This window comes from Pituophis catenifer, unplaced genomic scaffold (genome assembly GCF_029215685.1).
Source record: "Pituophis catenifer annectens isolate HBS135680 unplaced genomic scaffold, rPitCat1.0.hap2 SCAF_1, whole genome shotgun sequence".
Lineage (NCBI taxonomy): Eukaryota > Metazoa > Chordata > Lepidosauria > Squamata > Colubridae > Pituophis > Pituophis catenifer.
In genome coordinates this window covers 146,257,432-146,274,976 of record NW_027256881.1, presented here as the reverse complement: position 1 = coordinate 146,274,976, position 17,545 = coordinate 146,257,432, and the positions used below count along the sequence as shown (strand labels likewise).

The window sequence follows — 17,545 nt, the reverse complement described above, 5'->3', positions numbered from 1 at the left end:
AGTCATCATGTGACCAAAACTGAATTTATGACGATTTTACTGGGTTCATTAAGTGAATCATATAGTCGTTAAGCAAATCCGGCTAGCCTAATTAATCCGGCTAGCAAATCAGGCTAGCTAATCTGACTAGCCTTTGCTTGTCAGAAGTTGGTTGATTGCAAATTGTAACATGACCACAAGATGCTGCAAAGGTTGTAAGTGTGAGACAGATGCCAGGTGTCCAAACTGCGATATGACCATGAGAATGATGCGACAGTCACAACTTCAAGGATGAGTCATAAGTCGCTTTTTCAAAGCCCATGGAACTTCAAACTGTCATTAAACCCTCTAGTCAAGGACTACCTTTATGTCGTCTATATTTGGGGCTCCACAAATACAAGTAGAGCCACAACAATTGCACTAGCACTGATGACGTTACCTAGTTTGGATAATGAAATGTCTGCAAGAAAACAAGCAAGCTCAGAGAGCATCAAGGACCCCTCAAATACAAGTGCCCTAAGGAACTCATTTAAACCTTCCATATTATCTCTCTTGATAAATACCATGCGAAAATGCTTGAGTATTTCTGTGTTTCAGTATTTCACAATTTGGAAGGTGTGCTTATAGTGACTCATCCATTTCAATGTGCCAACCTTACTAAAGGTAACTCTTAACTCTTGAGTTTCTATATCCAAAATTCTTTTTGTAGCAACCTTTTTAACTTGGGTTAGAGACTGTTGGACAAGAAACAAGGGAGACCACAGCTCCTGATATACCGTATTTTTTGGAGTATAAGACGCACTTCCCCCTCCTAGAAGAGGGTAAAAATTTGGGTGCATCTTATACACCGAATGTAGCCCCGCTCACCCCCGGAAAATGGGGCACGCAGAGGTGGCAATAGGCTACGGCAATCCCTACAGCTGATCTTTGGGAGGCCGATCAAACTGACAATCAGCTGCTTGTGCTAATCAGGCTGTGCTGAAGGCAAAACGGGCTGTTTGCTACAAGGAGGCAAATTGCTGGGAGGCAGATTTTTTTTTCTTGTGCTAATCAGACTGTGCTGAAAATGAAAATGGCTGTTTACTGTTTGCTGCAAGGAGGCAAATTGCTGGGAGGCAGATTTTTTTTTCTTGTGCTAATCAGACTGTGCTGAAAATGAAAATGGCTGTTTACTGTTTGCTACAAGGAGGCAAATTGCTGGGAGGCAGAGGCAGATTTTTTCCTCCTTGTTTTCCTCCCCAAAAAAGATAGGTGCGTCTTATAGTCTGAACCATCTTATACTCCGAAAAATACGGTAAGTTGTCAATTGTGCAATCCAAGAGGTCTCCTGAGATTTAATGTTAAACAAAATTTTGGGAGTCTGTCAGATTCCATAGCATTGATTTTGCAGCAATAATTGTACATCCTAATTTTAGACTAAGACCAAATTGTATTAATTCCCAATTCAGCTCCAATTGCAGCAACAGAAATCTTTTTATCCACACCTAAACTACTTGTCAGATGCTGTTTATATTTGTTTTAGTAATGGTATGTGTTTTAAGTCTCAAACTCAGCTTCATAGAAGAGCATAGTGGTAACCCTCCTTATAATGTCTGACAATAGTTTCCATTCATGCTGAAAGGTCAGGAAATGGAATGAAAGACTGCATTTTATTCAGTCCTAACAATAATATTCAATAAAATGTATTGAAATGTAAAATGTATTATTGTTAGGAATTTATTCAATTCCTAACAATAATACATTTTACAGTTAGAAAGAACAATTTTAACACAATTCTGGAAAATATTTAGATCTGCAAAAGTATAAGTATCACCTACTTTTTTCAGGTTCTCTCATATTTGTTCATTTTTACCTTGCAAAGTTTTGTAACCATTAGCACCTCCTGTCACACACATTTCATTTCATACATATACATGACAGAAAGCAGAGGCTGTAAGTGGAAATCTATTCTATTAAAGTTTCAAAAGCACTGATTAGTCCCTTCCAGAGTCGATAGATATGAATATACAGATTTGAATATATTGAGACAATGAGGGTTTTTTAGCATATGGCCTTTGTATACTACCATTAGAAATTAAACACTCAAGATGAGAGTGAAGATTTGCAGCTTTAATTCAATTGGTGGCATTAACCATTGAGGAATTACAGTCATTTTAATACACTCACCCCCATTTTTGGTGGCTCATAAATGATGGGACAGATGGCTGATAAGATGCTTCATGGCCAGATACGGTCTGTTCCATTGTTATTATTCCATGACAAATCAAACAGATAAAGGTAGAGTTTCTTCTGAGCGTTACATGTCTATGGAGATTCTCAGTCATCCAGGTCATGGTTGTCCCAAAGGTGTTTTTTCAAGAGGCAATTGGGCTTTCTTGTTGTTCTGAGTGTTCCATTTGCATTTGATAGCTGTTCACTGGAACAGTCAAAATGAGGTCCAAAGAGGAGACTATTCAAGTGAAAGAGGCCATCATTAGGCTGGAAAAATAAAATATCCCATCGGAAAGATAGCAAAACATTGGGAGTGGCCAAAACAACACTGGAACATTCTTAAAAAGAAAGGAATTAACTCCACAACGCCAAAAAGGTCTGGAAGCCCAAGGAAGACAACTAAATTGATGACCGCAGAATTCTGTCATTGGTGAAGAAAAACTCTTTGACAACAGCTAGCCAAGACAAGAACACTCTTGAGAAGGTAGGCGTGTCAAAGTCTACAGTCAAAATACAGCTTCATGAATGTAAATACAGAGGCTTCACAACAAGGTCCAAACCTCTGGTAACGCTCAGCAACCGAAAGACGAGGTTAGGACTTTGCAGAAAATACCAAAAAAGCTTGCCCAGTTCTGGAAAAGCCTTCTTTTGACTCATGAAACCAAGATTAACTTTTACCAGAGTGACGGGAAGAGGAAAAGTATGGAGAAGGAAAGGAACAGCTCATGATCCAAAGCATACCACAACATTTGTCAACATTATTGATGACTGGCTACTGATAAAAACAGCAGGATGAATTCTAAAGTGTAGAGGACTATACTCTCTGCTCAGATTGTTAAATGAAACATCTCAAGACCACGTTCTATTTATGTCAGTTTTGCTGCAGTTATTAAGTAAATCATGTTTAACAACCAGTCATACATCTTTTTCAGCAACATCTTAAATTCAAAGTTACTGAACAAGGTAAGCAAGGACTACCTGTATATACTTACACCCTCGTGGCAGCCCCCACTCCTTACCTGAAATTCCTGCTATTTCCTGCTTAACTACTTGTGTCTTGAGGTTATGCTGGCAACCTGGTCCCAATTGCTGTTGCAATTGCTGTTGCAACCTGAGAAGTACCTCTATCTGTACAGGTAGTCCTCGACTTAAAACAGTTTGTTTAGTGATCATTCCAAGTTACAATGGCACTGAAAACAGTGACTTATGACCATTGTTCACACTTACGACTTTTGCAGCATCCCAGTGATCACATGATTTACGTTCATGTGCTTGACAATTGACTCATATTTATGACGGTTGCAGTGTTCAGGAGTCATTTTGTGACCTTTTGACAAGCAAAGTCAGTGGATAACCCAGATTCACTTAACAACCATGTTATTAATTTCACAACTGCAATCATTCACTTAATAAATGTGGCAAGAATAGTTGTAAAATGGGACAAAACTCACTTAACAAATTGCTCACTTGACGACATAAATTTTGGGCTCAATTGTGGTTGTAAATTGAGGACTACCTGTAGTCTGAAAATGGAGGAAGGATTATCATAAATTGTCTCTTTTCAACTACAATCTGTATCATACTTCCCCAGGGAAGTACTTTTATACTACCATATTTTCTGGCGTATAAGACGACTTTTTAACACATGAAAATCTTCTCAAAAGTCGGGGGTCGTCTTATACGCCAGGTGTCGTTCTCCTGTAACCAGGCAGACGAGCCCAAAAGGCTCTGACGAGCCTTAAATGGCTCTGACAAGCCAAGCTCTGATCATCCCAGCTGAGTTGCCTGCTAATCAGGCAACTCAGCTTGGATCGCCAGAGCCATGTAAAAGGAAAAAAGTTTTTTCCTTTTACATGGCTCTGGCGATCCAAGCTCTGACGATCCCAGCTGAGTTGCCTGCTAATCAGAGTTTTTCCTGCTAATTGGAGTTTTTTTTAGTTGTTCTTTTTTAGACCAAGCCATTTAAAGTTTAGGAAGTTTTAAATTTAGCTTTCATATAAAAATAAAAATAAAAATAAAAATAAAAATAAAATAAAATTTGTGCAGCTTTCTGAGATTTAGTGTGTTTCTGTAGTGTTTCACTCTAACTACACAAATACACAAAATCTCACAAAGCTGTATGTGGAATTTTGTGTGTGTAAAGTGTGAAAGTTGGGTTTTGGGGCTTTTTGTGGCTGTGTGAGGTTTGTGGTTATGTGAGGTTTCTGTGTGAGATTTTGTGGCTGTGTGAGGTTTTTGTGGCTGTGTGAAGTTTCTGTGCTAGACCCAAATGGCAGGGGCCATTTTGGGTCTAGCACAGATGCTTTTACATTGTGGGTGAGCCTGTTGTGTTGTGTTGTGTTGTGTTGTGTTGTGTTGTGTGTGTGTAAAGTGTGAAAATTGGTTTTTTGGGCTTTTTGTGGCTGTGTGAGGTTCCTGCTTGTTGCAGGGGCCATTTTGGGTCTAGCACAGCTGCTTTTACATTGTGGATGAGCCAGTTGATGTTTTTTCATTTTTATTTGGTGTGCGTTGGAAGAGGGGTAGTCTTATATGGCCAGTATAGCCCAAACCCTATATTTTAACAGGAAAAGTCGGGGGTCGTCTTATACGCCCAGTCGTCTTATACGCCGGAAAATACGGTATCTTCAAGATGACAGATAGCAGCCAACCATTTTTAGTAGGAATTTTATTTCCCCGCATGACTTCAATTCTATACTAGCTTAATAATGACAACAAAGTAACTAAATACCATTTAGGAATATTTTCATTCATCCTGAGTTTGAAAACGATCACATTTTTTAAAATTAAAAGCTAACTATAGTAGATTTTCTTGTGCTGATTGTTACACTTTCTAATTTGTCTGAATTCAGAAAACAAGAGCCAAATCAACTTAGAAACAGATATAAAACAACAACCAGTCCTACAGAACTATCGCAACCTTACTGCTTTTGCACTGCACTGGAAAATCCTCTCAAATTCAAGGAAAAGCCTGTGAGATGGGACACGCTTGTTATGTTGTAGTCAAAACTTGGCATTGGATTCTGAAAGGGGGGAAATCCAGTTTTTATATCTGTAGATTCTGTATTGTTGTGTATTGAACTATGCTTTTGTAATGTTAGAGATTACGTAAGGAAAAAAAAAAACACCAAAGGAAGATTCACACAAGTCTGTTCACTTTCATGGGATCTAAAGGGGATAAGACATAGTACAGAACTAAAACAGAAGTTGACCTAGTTTTGTCACGCAATGACTATGGGCAAATGTAGGTCAGTGGAGCAACTACCAGTCATTACACCATAATATTCTGGCAGTCATACATTTCAAACAAAGTATTTTCTTCAGATTTGATTCACCCACTATTTAGTTATTTAACATTTATTAGAGTGCTGTTTATTTAGCAACTTCTAAAGTCTAATTTTAAAAGATGGAAGAAGGGAAAATTAGATCGGGAGAGGAGAAAAACAACATTATGAGAAAAACAAAAAGTAAAATTAATACAGTGCCAATGTTGTGTACAAGAATCTTTTTTCTAATATTGAAATCACTTGTCTAATTTAATGTTTCATCAATCAGGCACCTTTCTCGACTTTCCACCAATGTGCATTATCAGAGTTCAGAATATATTTCCTGTTCTAAAGTTAATTACCATGCTAGAAAAGATATCTCTTCCTCTATTCCCAATAACAAATGCAAATGCAAATGCAGACTGGATTGATGGAATACCTCAGTTCTTACTCTAGTTTATTCCACTGACATTTTCAGTTACCTCTCTAATCTACTTTGCTGATGTTTCTATTCTTTGATGAAAGTATGGAAATTAAGGAGGAAAACACTAAGTTTCATCAACATCTTCTCAAATATTTTCTTTTTAAAGGCTAGTATTCAGCAGTGAAGAGTTAAAACAGAATCTATATCCATTGCTCAATAGTTACAAAGCAAGAAGTGATTGGAGGAATTTTTGCTGACGTCAATGAAACTGATTGTTGCCAGCAAATTTAGTTTTACACTAAAACCGATTTAGTTGTAGCACTATAACTGAGTCAGTTTAGTATAGTGGTTAAATTTAGTGTAGTGCCTTGAAACTGGGAGATTGTGAATTCTAGTTCCACCTCAGGCGCAAAACTGGGTGATCTTGGGCTAGTCTCTCCCTAGGAAGAAGGAAAGGGCAAACCATTTTTGATAAATGTTTCCAAGAAAACGGCAGAGACTTGTCTAGGCCAGGGGTCCTCAAACTACAGCCCGCAGGCCGTATATGGCCCACTGAAGCTAATAATCCAGCCTGTGCAGGACCGCTGCCCTGCCCACATTGCCCCACCTACCTGCCAGCCCCCACCCGCCTTCTGGAGGCTGAGGAGGCCAAAAATGGGCCCATTTTGGGGCAGCAGAGTGGTTCTGGAGGCTGGAGAGATCACAAACGGGCCCGTTTTTGGCTTCCCTGGCCTCCAGAGAGAGGGAGAAGCAGAGAGAAAGACACACAAAGAGAGACACACAAACAGAAGTCCCTCACACACACCCCAAGGCAGCTACATCCCTTCACTAACCTGGTTTCTACTCCCAGGAGCATAACAAATTAAGGTTTAATTTGTGTGTATTGTTTAATACACTGCTAAATTGGCCATGCCCACCTAGTCACATGACCACCTAGCCAGTCTGGCCCCCCAACAGTCTGAGGGGCCATGAATTGGCCCCCCGTTTAAAAAGTTTGAGGACCCCTGGTCTAGGCAATCACCAGGAATCAAAAACTGACTCACAGACCGTAGTTTCACTGGTGAAATTGGTAACTGCTATATAGAGAGATTAAGCCTATGAAAAACAGTGTTCAAACTTCTCTAGGGAAACATTATGGATATTTGAAGTAATGGGACTCAATTCACCCCTAAGATGGCACACAAATTCACACATATAAAACATAGAACACGTCAAGAACCCACTTGTCAGTCTTCAATACATCCTTGTAACAGCATGGGAGATAGATTCAAAAGCATTTTAATTGGCATAAATGATTTGTTTACCTGATATGAAATTATACTTTGTAGCTTATTGTTCAGTTTGGATGGAAGAGTGGATATTGGTGAGAAAAAGAAGGCTTTTTTAGTTAAAAGGTCCTGACTTGAGATTCAGGCAACATGGATATTTATGGAACAGCAAACATTTTAAACTTTTTATTTATTTAGTTACTCTTATTTATTAAATTTCTAGGCAGCCCATCCCACTGATCCCAGTGAATTCAGACACAAAGCCAGGTTATATCTGAAAATACCTTTGCGGTGCTCAACTCAAAAAGCATTTTATAGATAAGAAATTATAAGCAAACACAAAGCTCTCTCTTATTGTGATATATTAGAATTTTGTCAGGGAGAATATAAAATTAAGAAAAGATATGGTGGCAGGACATACTTGTCAAAGGTTCTCTAATGTACAATTATTAGAAAGATTTTAGGTAGACAAAAGAACTTTTGATTTTGAGCAATATAAAGCTGAGTTTGAAATAGAACTGAGTAAAAATTAACATGTTATTGCTAAAATGTATAAACTTCTACTGAAATTTGAAACAGAAGGAGTGAAAGAATGATGCAGTGGTCTAAATTTTTTGGAAATAATATACCCGTGATGGTGAACCTATGGCATGCAGTGCCCTCTCTGTGGGCACATGAGCCATCGCTCCAGTTCAGTTCCACCACGCATGCACATGCATCTCTTGTCGGCCAGCTGGTCGTTGGGTCTCTGCCACACTTGCGCGGGGAGTGGGACGTGTGTGGGGTGCTGCGCACACATGCATGGTGTGCCAGGGGCCACATGTAGAGGGGTGGGGTGCATGTGCATTGCATTTTGGGGATTCGGGCGCACTTTGAGCACTCGGTCTGGAAAGGGTTTGCCATCACGGTGATATACAAATGCAACAGTAGGAGAATATAGCTGAAAGGATCAAAATTTAAGATTTATAATGTTAAAGAGAATTTTTATAAAATGATGTATTATTGATAAATGTTACCAGAAAAGCTTTCTAGAATTTATAAAGATATTTGAAAATGTGAACAATTTTATCATACTTGGTAGACATGCAAATCAGCCAGAAAATTTTGGATTGAAATATATACCTAATTCAAGAAAACTTTAAAAGATCAGAATACAATTGACACCAGCTTTTCTTTTGGAACAAATCAATAAACATTTGGAAAAAAAAGTCACGGAACTTTGTTTTTATGTATGATAACTGCAGCAAGAAATAGGCGTAATATTGAAAAGATTGAACATTGCCCACAATGGAGGAGGCTGAAGTTTATGGAACTTGCTGAGATAGCACAATTAACTTAACATCTTTATTCAGAGAAAAGACATATCTAAGTTTATTGCTGACTGGAAACCCCTTATAAAATTTTGCATGAAACAGAAACAAAATGAACTTACGATATACGGTTTTGATTAGAAATAAATCAATTGAAGAAAAAATGAAAGAGGTAAGAAGTAACTTTATACATGTAACTGCTGTAAAGAAAATCACAAGCCACTTCTTTGCATTTTTTTTTCTGCACATTTGTCCTTCTCTTTTTTCCTTTTTTTCTGTTTTATTCTAAAGATTGGTTTTTATTAATTTTTAATGTTTTTCAATATTTTTCAAATAATTTTATTGATTACGATAGGAAAAGTTAAAAATGCAACTACATAAATATAAAAAGTGCTGGAAAAATGAAAAGAAAATTAGAAAGAAAAAAAATAAAATGACCAATACAAGCTACAAAAATATAAAAACAAAAAATATAAAAAGTGAAAAAAGTAAAAAATATATATAGAAAAAGTAAAAAGCAACTTTAACCTCCATCATGACAAATACAATTTTAGTAAATTATCACCATATCTTAATGTACAAATGCACTCTTCTTCACATAAATTATCATTTAACTATGGTATTAACAAATATCTTAAAGCCTTGTAATTCCTAATTAGCAAAACCCTATTAATTATATCATTTTTGCATATCATTCTTATAGCATTTCATATTTAAATCTACATTCAATTTGATTTCAATTTTATCTGGTATAAATTGTTTTTCCATGCCAGTTTGTTTGCCCATCATCTATCCAGGTTGTTCTTAAAATTAATTTCTCAGTCTATGATTCCCAAATCTCCAAAAAACATCCACTGTTAAAAGTATTTTGTTCCATTTTGGATTGTGTCTAATCTGTGTATTTGTCTCCTTTAAGTAATCCTTTGTTTCTGCAGTTCCCTCTAGAGTCCAATAAAGTACTATATTTTTTGGGTTATAAGATGCACTTCCCCCCCCCCCCCAAAAAAAATGGGTGGAAATGTCTGTGCGTCTTATAGAGCAAATGTTGCTGAAGCCCACCCACCAGCCCCCACCCTTTGGCCTCTACCTCCCAGCAATTTGCCCCCTTGCAGCAAACAGCAAACAGCCTGGTCAGCTTCAGCACAGCCTGATTTAGCACGAGCAGCTTATTGGCGGTTGGATCGGCCTCCCAGAATACCGCTGATCAGCTGTTCCAGGCTGCGGGGATCGCTGCAGGCCATTGATGCTGCCATCTATTGAGAACAGCAGCGGTGGTCCCCACTGCCTGCAATGGGCTGAAAACGGGATGCATGGAGGCAGAAAATGGAATGCATGGAGGTAGCGATGAGCGGCAGTGGCAATGAGCGGCATTTATCCCCACAGCTTGGAACGAACTGATAGGTGGTATTCTGAGAGGCTGCTCCAACCACCAATCATCTGCCTGTGCTAAATCAGGCTGTGCTGAAGCTGACTAGGCTGTTTGCTGCAAGGAGGCAATTGCTGGGAGGCAGAGGCAGATTTTTTTTTCTTGTTTCCCTCCCCAAAAGCTAGGTGCGTCTTATAGTCTGGAGCATTTTATAGTCTGAAAAATACAGTACCTTCTACCAAACCAAAACAACCAGAATTTTCCCAAGGGAAGAGTATTATATTAAATAACTAATTCCCATTTCAAAACCATCTAGAACCTTAGTTCATTTTTAACTTTTCAAAATCATCACTTTAAACTTTCTATTGCTGTTTATTAAAAAACAACAACCCTATTTGTCTAATTCCTTAAACTCAAATGTCAAACCTCTTTTGCAAGGAGGAATTCATCCTGTGAATGCAATGAAACTTGTTGTCCTGAAGTTTCTTAAGGTTTCAAAAATAGTAAAAAAAATAATTTCAAAGGTGATTAAGAAATGAGTCTTGGTTAGACATTTTGGACATTAAAAAGGCTGTGTTATGATTGTGAGATAATACAGAATCCCTGACTCCTACTCACTCAACTCAGAAGCTGATTACATGTTTCTGCAATCTACTCACTCACAGAGTACACATGAAATAGCTCACACTCTCCTCTTGCTCCGGAAAGACTTCATCAATCCAGATCCTATATCCATTCACAATCTCCATTCAAGGGACATCTAATTTGCCATTAATCTTCACTGGAAGAGTTTTTAATCTGTCTTTATTAAAATCTTAATCTGCCTTCCCCACACCATACAATTTTAAAAGCATTTAACTTTTGTATCTGTGTGTGAGCATGCCTTTGTATAAGGCTTGACTCTGATAGTTTCCTGGACTAATCCCTGCAGTTTTGTTGGCAAGATTTTCAGGATTAGGCTTGACATCCCTTAATAGAGATAACTTCCAATTTAACTGGAAGTTATCATTTGACAAAAGCTGCATTCTAACTTCTTTAACACATGAAACACCACCAAGCAAAAAGATCACTGAAGACAATCCTTGATACAGGCTGGTTTACTAAGGTTTACCACTAAACTAGCTGATTATTGTCAGTCTCTAATCAACAATAGACATTACAAAGCATTTGTTCTCACTAAAGTCAACCCATTCCCTTCCCTTATTGATAGTAAATATAAAAAAATTCCCTTCCACAGCTTGGGACTCCCATGACCATCACCCATCACCCATTATGTTGCCAAATTCTGTCTTGCTTCTGCAAGAGTGAAGCAACCGAAACCATATTTCTGTGATACATTTACAACTCTTCCCCTTTCTTTTTAACTTATATAACTTATTTAGATTGCCATTTTTAATGTGCATTTTATTTTATCGAGTGTGTGTCTGTGTGTACACATGTTAGTCAAAGATTGTAATGTTTATCTTAGCTTTATTACTATCTCCATCCTAGGGCTGAGAAAGAGGAACAAAGTCACCCAGCTGGCTTCATGCCTGAGGCGCAACTAGAACTCAGTCTCCTGGTTTCTAGCCCATTGCCTTAACCATTACTCCAAACTGGCTCCCTTATTCATACTTTTCTGCATTATACAATAGATTCATTCATTTCATTTATTTAATATCTATGGACTACATCCCATCTTTTAGTTAACAACCTTCTCTCAAAGTAACTTTCAAGCATATAAACAATAAACATTTTTGAAAAATAAAGCTGACTAATTACTAGGCTTCTTCTCAGAGGCTGATAGTAGCTATGTGATACTCAAACGAAGGATTAGCCGAGCGGGATTTTATGATGAATGTTACCACCTTTCCCTATGGTGAGCAATCCCTCCAGGACAATTAATAGTAATATAACTTTAGGTCAATAACCAAACTCTCAAAAACCTCTAGGTCAATATTGCTCTTTTTCATTACCACATTCATATGGAGATGAAAGTTTTGGTAAACTCTGCACCACAATCCTGAGGTCTTCCTTTTCACAGTTCAATTAAGAATATGTTATACTTCACCTCCCGTAAATTATAGCCAGTAAGAGATTAAATTAGAGAATACCAACATGTAGATTTAGGAATAATGATCCCAAGTGAATTTGATTTATCCAATCAATTCTTCACAACATGTAACTTCTGAAACATATGAATTAGGCCCCAGAGTCCATCTGAAATTTGTTGGTTAGAACCAAGGTCCATCCACAAATTTCGTATTTTGAAAAGTATTTCCCCTGACTTTGAAAAACACAATCCTCAGTATCTCTGAAATGTAGCATACCAGTTTAAAATGTCATTTTATTTCTGATAATTATTTGCTCAATCATTCATTTTGAAGCAATTCTACTTTGAATTTTATGTGAAAAATTTATGTGAATTTTATTTGAAAATACTGCCCATTTTACAATTTCTGATTCTACAGTCCATTTGTGTTTAAGCCCAGACAAAAAAGATTGGGAAGTTTTCTATACTATACCAAAAAAAGAAGCTGTCAATGTAGGGTTTTTTTTTTTTTTTAAAAAACTGATATTATTCTCAGACTCATTTATCACAGAATCACATTTCTTCAGAGGTTATATTTGCTTCTGCCAATATGTCATATGAATTTGCAGATACCGTGTTTCCCTGAAAATAAGACCCTGTCTTATATTTTTTGAACCCTGAAATAAGCGCTTGGCCTTATTGCCATGCACTCAAAAGCCTGATTGGGTTTATTATCAGGGGATGTCTTATTTTGGGGAAAACAGGGTACTACAGTAATGAAAGCTAAAGTTTAGCCACAAAATTAAAAAGGACAAATCATTTATAAGCAAAACTACAGAAAATAGTTTTCATGCATATATTTTCACACTGCAAGCCAATTCTGTGTTTGCCATCCACAGCATTCCAAGCATATATCACACTTCCATTGATTTAACTACACATATTTCAAGAACAGCCTCATGCAGTATTTAAAAGTGATGGACTCTGCTCACTGTAAGAATCTATAATGTATACTCCAATATACCAACTATCTACACTAACATAAAGCAATATGATGGAAACTTTTACAAACTGTTTTAACATGCCTTTCAAGATAGTTGAAAAACAGAATTTATTTTTCATTTAGAATCAAGAACAACATAAAAAGAAATATTTGGGCTATGCAAAATGTTATATAGGGGCACTTAAATTACATTGATTAAACAGAACCCCTGTGCTTTAAGTGTCAAAATACTTGCACCTTTTGGAAAGTTCATGTAACTTTTGCAAAGGAATTCTTTGGCTGTCTGCACACGTGTGTGCTGCTTAACTGGATAACAGTATTTATTACAACATTGGGGATGAACTGCTAATATGTATCCTTTCAGATGAGAATGGAGAGCTTTAACAAGGTTATAAATTTACAGAAGAAAATGAGTATTAACTGAGAGGGTTTGCTTTGGTTAAGAATACCTGGATGAAATTCAACTGATGAGATAGAAAAACTCTCCTACTATTACTAGTCTCTTTATTATCTGCAAAAAACAGTTACAGCCAGCTCAGAGAATTTCAGTTCACTTTATGAATCAAATCCCATACTTTCCTGAAAGAAGTGATGAATTTTCAGATGACTTCAGGGAAATAATTTTTGAGATAAATTTTTGGGAAAACTAATTCTTTTCAATAATGGAGGAGGAGGAAGGAGTTCTTCCTCAAATTTAAGCATACCTATAGGCTACATTCACAAATTCACAGTTGACTTTCAAGATTCACAATATCTTTGCCTACTTAAATAATGTTTAATTCTTTGGCACAATGTGGAAAGACTCAATCAATGCAGTGAAATCTCAACAAATGAGATCTATGCAATCAGCAGCAGATAATGCTTACTAGACATATTTTAAAATAGCCCATTATTACATAAAATGATCAAGCATTTTCAGTTCTTTGCAGAATTGTTTAATAAAGATCAACCAGGGATGACTGTAATGAATCATGGCTTCAGTTTACTGAAACATGAATGTCTGTAAATGCGTGTTTTGTATGTCTCTATTTTTTAGCTTTCCCCCTTTCTTTAGAATTTTAGGAAACTTGTTTTTTATATTTAGTTAACTAAAAACATTTCTATGTTCCCCTATCATTAATTCCATTGATAAAATTACAAGATGTCAAATCTCTGAATAAGACTAAACATTTTACTAATTCAGCTCTTTTTATAAATAACCTAACTCTAAACAAACCTTAATTTGCAACTTAAAGCAAAATATCTAATAATTTTACTTAAAAACAATTTCCTATTTTAAAGGAATTCAGACCGATCAAGCAGATTTCATGTTATCATTGTTTAAATGATTTAACATTTAGAAGAAACAGCCACTTATTCCCTTTCTTTAATATATGTGTGTGCGTGTACCGTTGGGGAGCATATTGTCAAAAGCAGTATATGTTAAATTGATGTATAGAAATAATTACCTGCTTATTTCTATGTAAGGATTTTGATACTACCTTTCATCCATTGTTCCAATAATTGCAGCATGTAACACACAAAATGAACACAGGCAACATGCATTCTTCATTTGTATTGAAGGAACAGGTAGAGCAAAATGCTTACCGTTTTAAGTTAAGAGTTAGTGTGTGTTATACAGAGCCCTCTTAAGGAAGACTCCTGCATAAACTAATGAGAATCATACAGAAAACATTCAGAAGACTTAATACAATTTAAATTGAATCCACAGCATACGCATAACACATTTACAACAAGAAAGAAGAAAGGCACCTGGAGACATCTGACACTGGGCATGCTCTGCAGGCATCTCAGTGCGCACATGCTCTCTACCAGGTTGGAGCAGCCTAGCCACAAAGACCTTGGCACAGAACACTGCAGGATGACAAAAAGGAAGGAAGAGAAGAAGCAGTTAGAGGCCACAAGTTACTGAACACGCAGGTAACTTATTAGTATGTTAAAATGCATACGTAATTAACCAACGGTATGCAACTGGCAATGTTAAATCCCAGATTGTCAAAAGATCCTAGCCACAGAACGCTGCAGCTATATTGCATACATGAACTACATATTCCAAACCGTATTCTAAATTGGAGTTGGATTTTAAGTCAGTCACACTCAGAGATCAATATATCTTCAGTTAATCATAATTAGGGGTGTGAAAAACTTTTTTTTTTTCAAGGAATGGTGATCTATTCTGAGTCTAGAATCTCCCATTTGGGGCTTAGAAATTTCATGAGAGAAAGTTCTTCATCCTTCCAGTCTTGATTAGCTTTTCAAATGGACTTTGCTGAGGCTTATATCTAATTTATACCATGCAGGGAGCCCGTTGATGTTTCTTGGCAAAATAGAAAATGCCAAACAGCAGCTTCTTAGTAAATGAGGCTCCAAGACACCTAATTGTTTTTCCACTGGCTTAATCCCTTCAATTCATAAGTGGAAGTCTAACTTTGGAAAATGGAATTCAATGCATTCTTTTGAATTCTAACTTTTTATACCAAGCGATTGCCACCCTTCTACCCTTCCAATATGTCTAGTTAAGGATCCGATTCAATGTTTTGTTGATTAAATATCTTTTTAAAATTTAATACTAAAAATTATTTGCTGGTGAATCAAAAGTTCAGTTGAGCATGACTCTTTAACCATTTCTATTAATACATTTCAAATTTAATACACTTAAATCATAAATGCTTGACTACTGCAAATATTTATGATTACTGGATCACATAGGTGCTATTAAAGGTGGTAAAATGACCTTTGGAAAACACCTTTAAATAACTCTAGTGGATGTCTGGTAGTCTCATTATGAGGAAGTGATTTTTTTCATTTAAAGAAAACAAGTTACTGCAACTGACAATTAGATCTGAAATATCCAGAAATATTAGCAATTTATGGTGTACTGACTTCTTATCTACTGTGTATGAGCAAAACAATTTTAATGCTTTATTTTTATCTGTCAGTTTTAAAGCTCTATAGTGAATTTAAAAAAAGGTATTTGATAAGACTTGTATTACCCAACCATCATATTCAAGTTCTACAAGCAATTTATCAAGAGCATAATCTAAGATTTCAAATCATAATAAGATGGTTTATGGGTTTCCTAAAGACAACATGTTTGCAGTGATAAATAGCAATGGCTCCTTAATTCCAGTTCTATGCTGAACTTTTACAACATCTGAAATTAAGGTGTACTAAAGAAAACTATTTAAATTTGAGTTTCTTCCCAAAACAAGTTGCCTGTTTTTCCTGTTTTTAAACCACTTGGGTTTCCAAAAAAACCCCAAGTGTTTGTGCTAATGCAAGTTGCAGCTTGAGTAGCATAAATCAAAAGCTGCTTTGCAAATGAAGAGGCAAGCTCAAAGATGGTTACAGCTGTAATGCACAGAAACAGAGCTGGAGTCAAACTTACTGCACACAATCCTCTACAATGCATGCCAACATGTGCTCCCAAAATTCTGTAGGCTTAATCTCTAGGGCTCTCCTGAGGTACATACATACTAATGCATGAAACAAAGGAAATCAGTTCCAATTTAGTTATGGGAGCATTTTTTTCAGTTGAAGGGCTTAGCTAAAATGCATCTATTCAATTTTGAATATCATCCCCCAGCTCAGTCATCATATAGGTCCTAGAGTGATAGCGTGCCATTGCGTGCCAGGAAGGGGCGGGGCGGGGAGGGCCACGTTGCACGTGCCGACGCGCGCAACACCCCCCCTCGGCACATGATGGCCTAGTAGGTCCGTTTTTCTTTCTTACCTGGTTCCAGATCCTCTCTATTTATCTGGGAAGGTCGAAAACAGCCTTTCTCACTCCCTTGGAGGCCTTCCAAATGCCTGAAATGGCCCATTTCCCAACTCCCGGTGGGACAGGAAGTGACTTTTTTGCTGTCCCCAGCCTCCAGAGCCTCTCTAGGAGTCTCTCTAGGAGTCTCTGGAGGCTGGGGACAGCAAAAAACGTCACTTCCTGTCCCACCGGGAGTCAGGAAATGGGCCCTTTCAGCTTCCGTAGGGCCTCCAAGGGAGTGGGAAAGGCTGTTTTTGCCCTTCCCAGATTGGATCTGGAGCCAGGTAAGAAAGAAAAACAGGCCTTCCCCACCACCCGGCCCTCCAGAGGCAGGAAACAGCCTGTTTCCCTACTTCTGGTGGGCGCAGAAGGCCTGAAAATCAGCTGGCCGGCGCGCGCATGCGCCTCAGAGCTGAGCTGGCGTGCCCATTAATATGGCTCCGCGTGCCACCTGTGGCACATATGCCATAGGTTCGCCATCATGGTCCTAGAACTTGAATTTGAAAAAAGGAGATTGATGGTTTGTTACTGGTAAAAAAAAAAGGGGGGGGGCATCCTGGCTCTATACAGGAAATAGTAGCATACGAATATAACTTTTTCTAAGTTCAATAAATGTATGTATAAAAACAATGAAGGATGGAGTACAAATGACAAGATAATCAGGATAAAAATGAGAAAGCATTAATACAGCATCAATGTTGTGTAAGGGTTTTGCCTCAATAAGCCCCCAAAATATCAACAAACTGGCTCTAAAACTGCATTTCCAAAATTGTTACAGTGAAAATTACCATACTGACTGAATTTATTTGAAGGTTTGATGCAACAATTTACACTTCACTGATAAAGAATATTCTCTATGTTCAGAAGATCCCAGGTTGTGCTGAAAAGCCTTTCACAGACTCTTTTAGCTATGAAAAACTTTATTAATCAGTGTACAAAATACTAGTGAG

General features: G+C 37.2%; 1 protein-coding gene across 4 annotated transcripts in view; it reads right to left on the bottom strand.

Annotated features, from left to right (window-relative positions):
* FBXW11 (F-box and WD repeat domain containing 11) overlaps positions 1–17,545 on the bottom strand; it is an 83,096-nt gene that overhangs the window by 43,465 nt on the left and 22,086 nt on the right. For 2 of the 4 annotated variants that reach the window (XM_070933043.1, XM_070933042.1), the window contains one exon: positions 14,588–14,689. The exons of the other annotated variants lie outside the window; for them this stretch is intronic. In XM_070933043.1, the coding sequence (XP_070789144.1) occupies positions 14,588–14,638 (51 nt within the window). In that variant the 5' untranslated portion in view covers positions 14,639–14,689. The remainder of the gene's footprint in view (positions 1–14,587; positions 14,690–17,545) is intronic. 4 annotated transcript variants of the gene reach the window in all.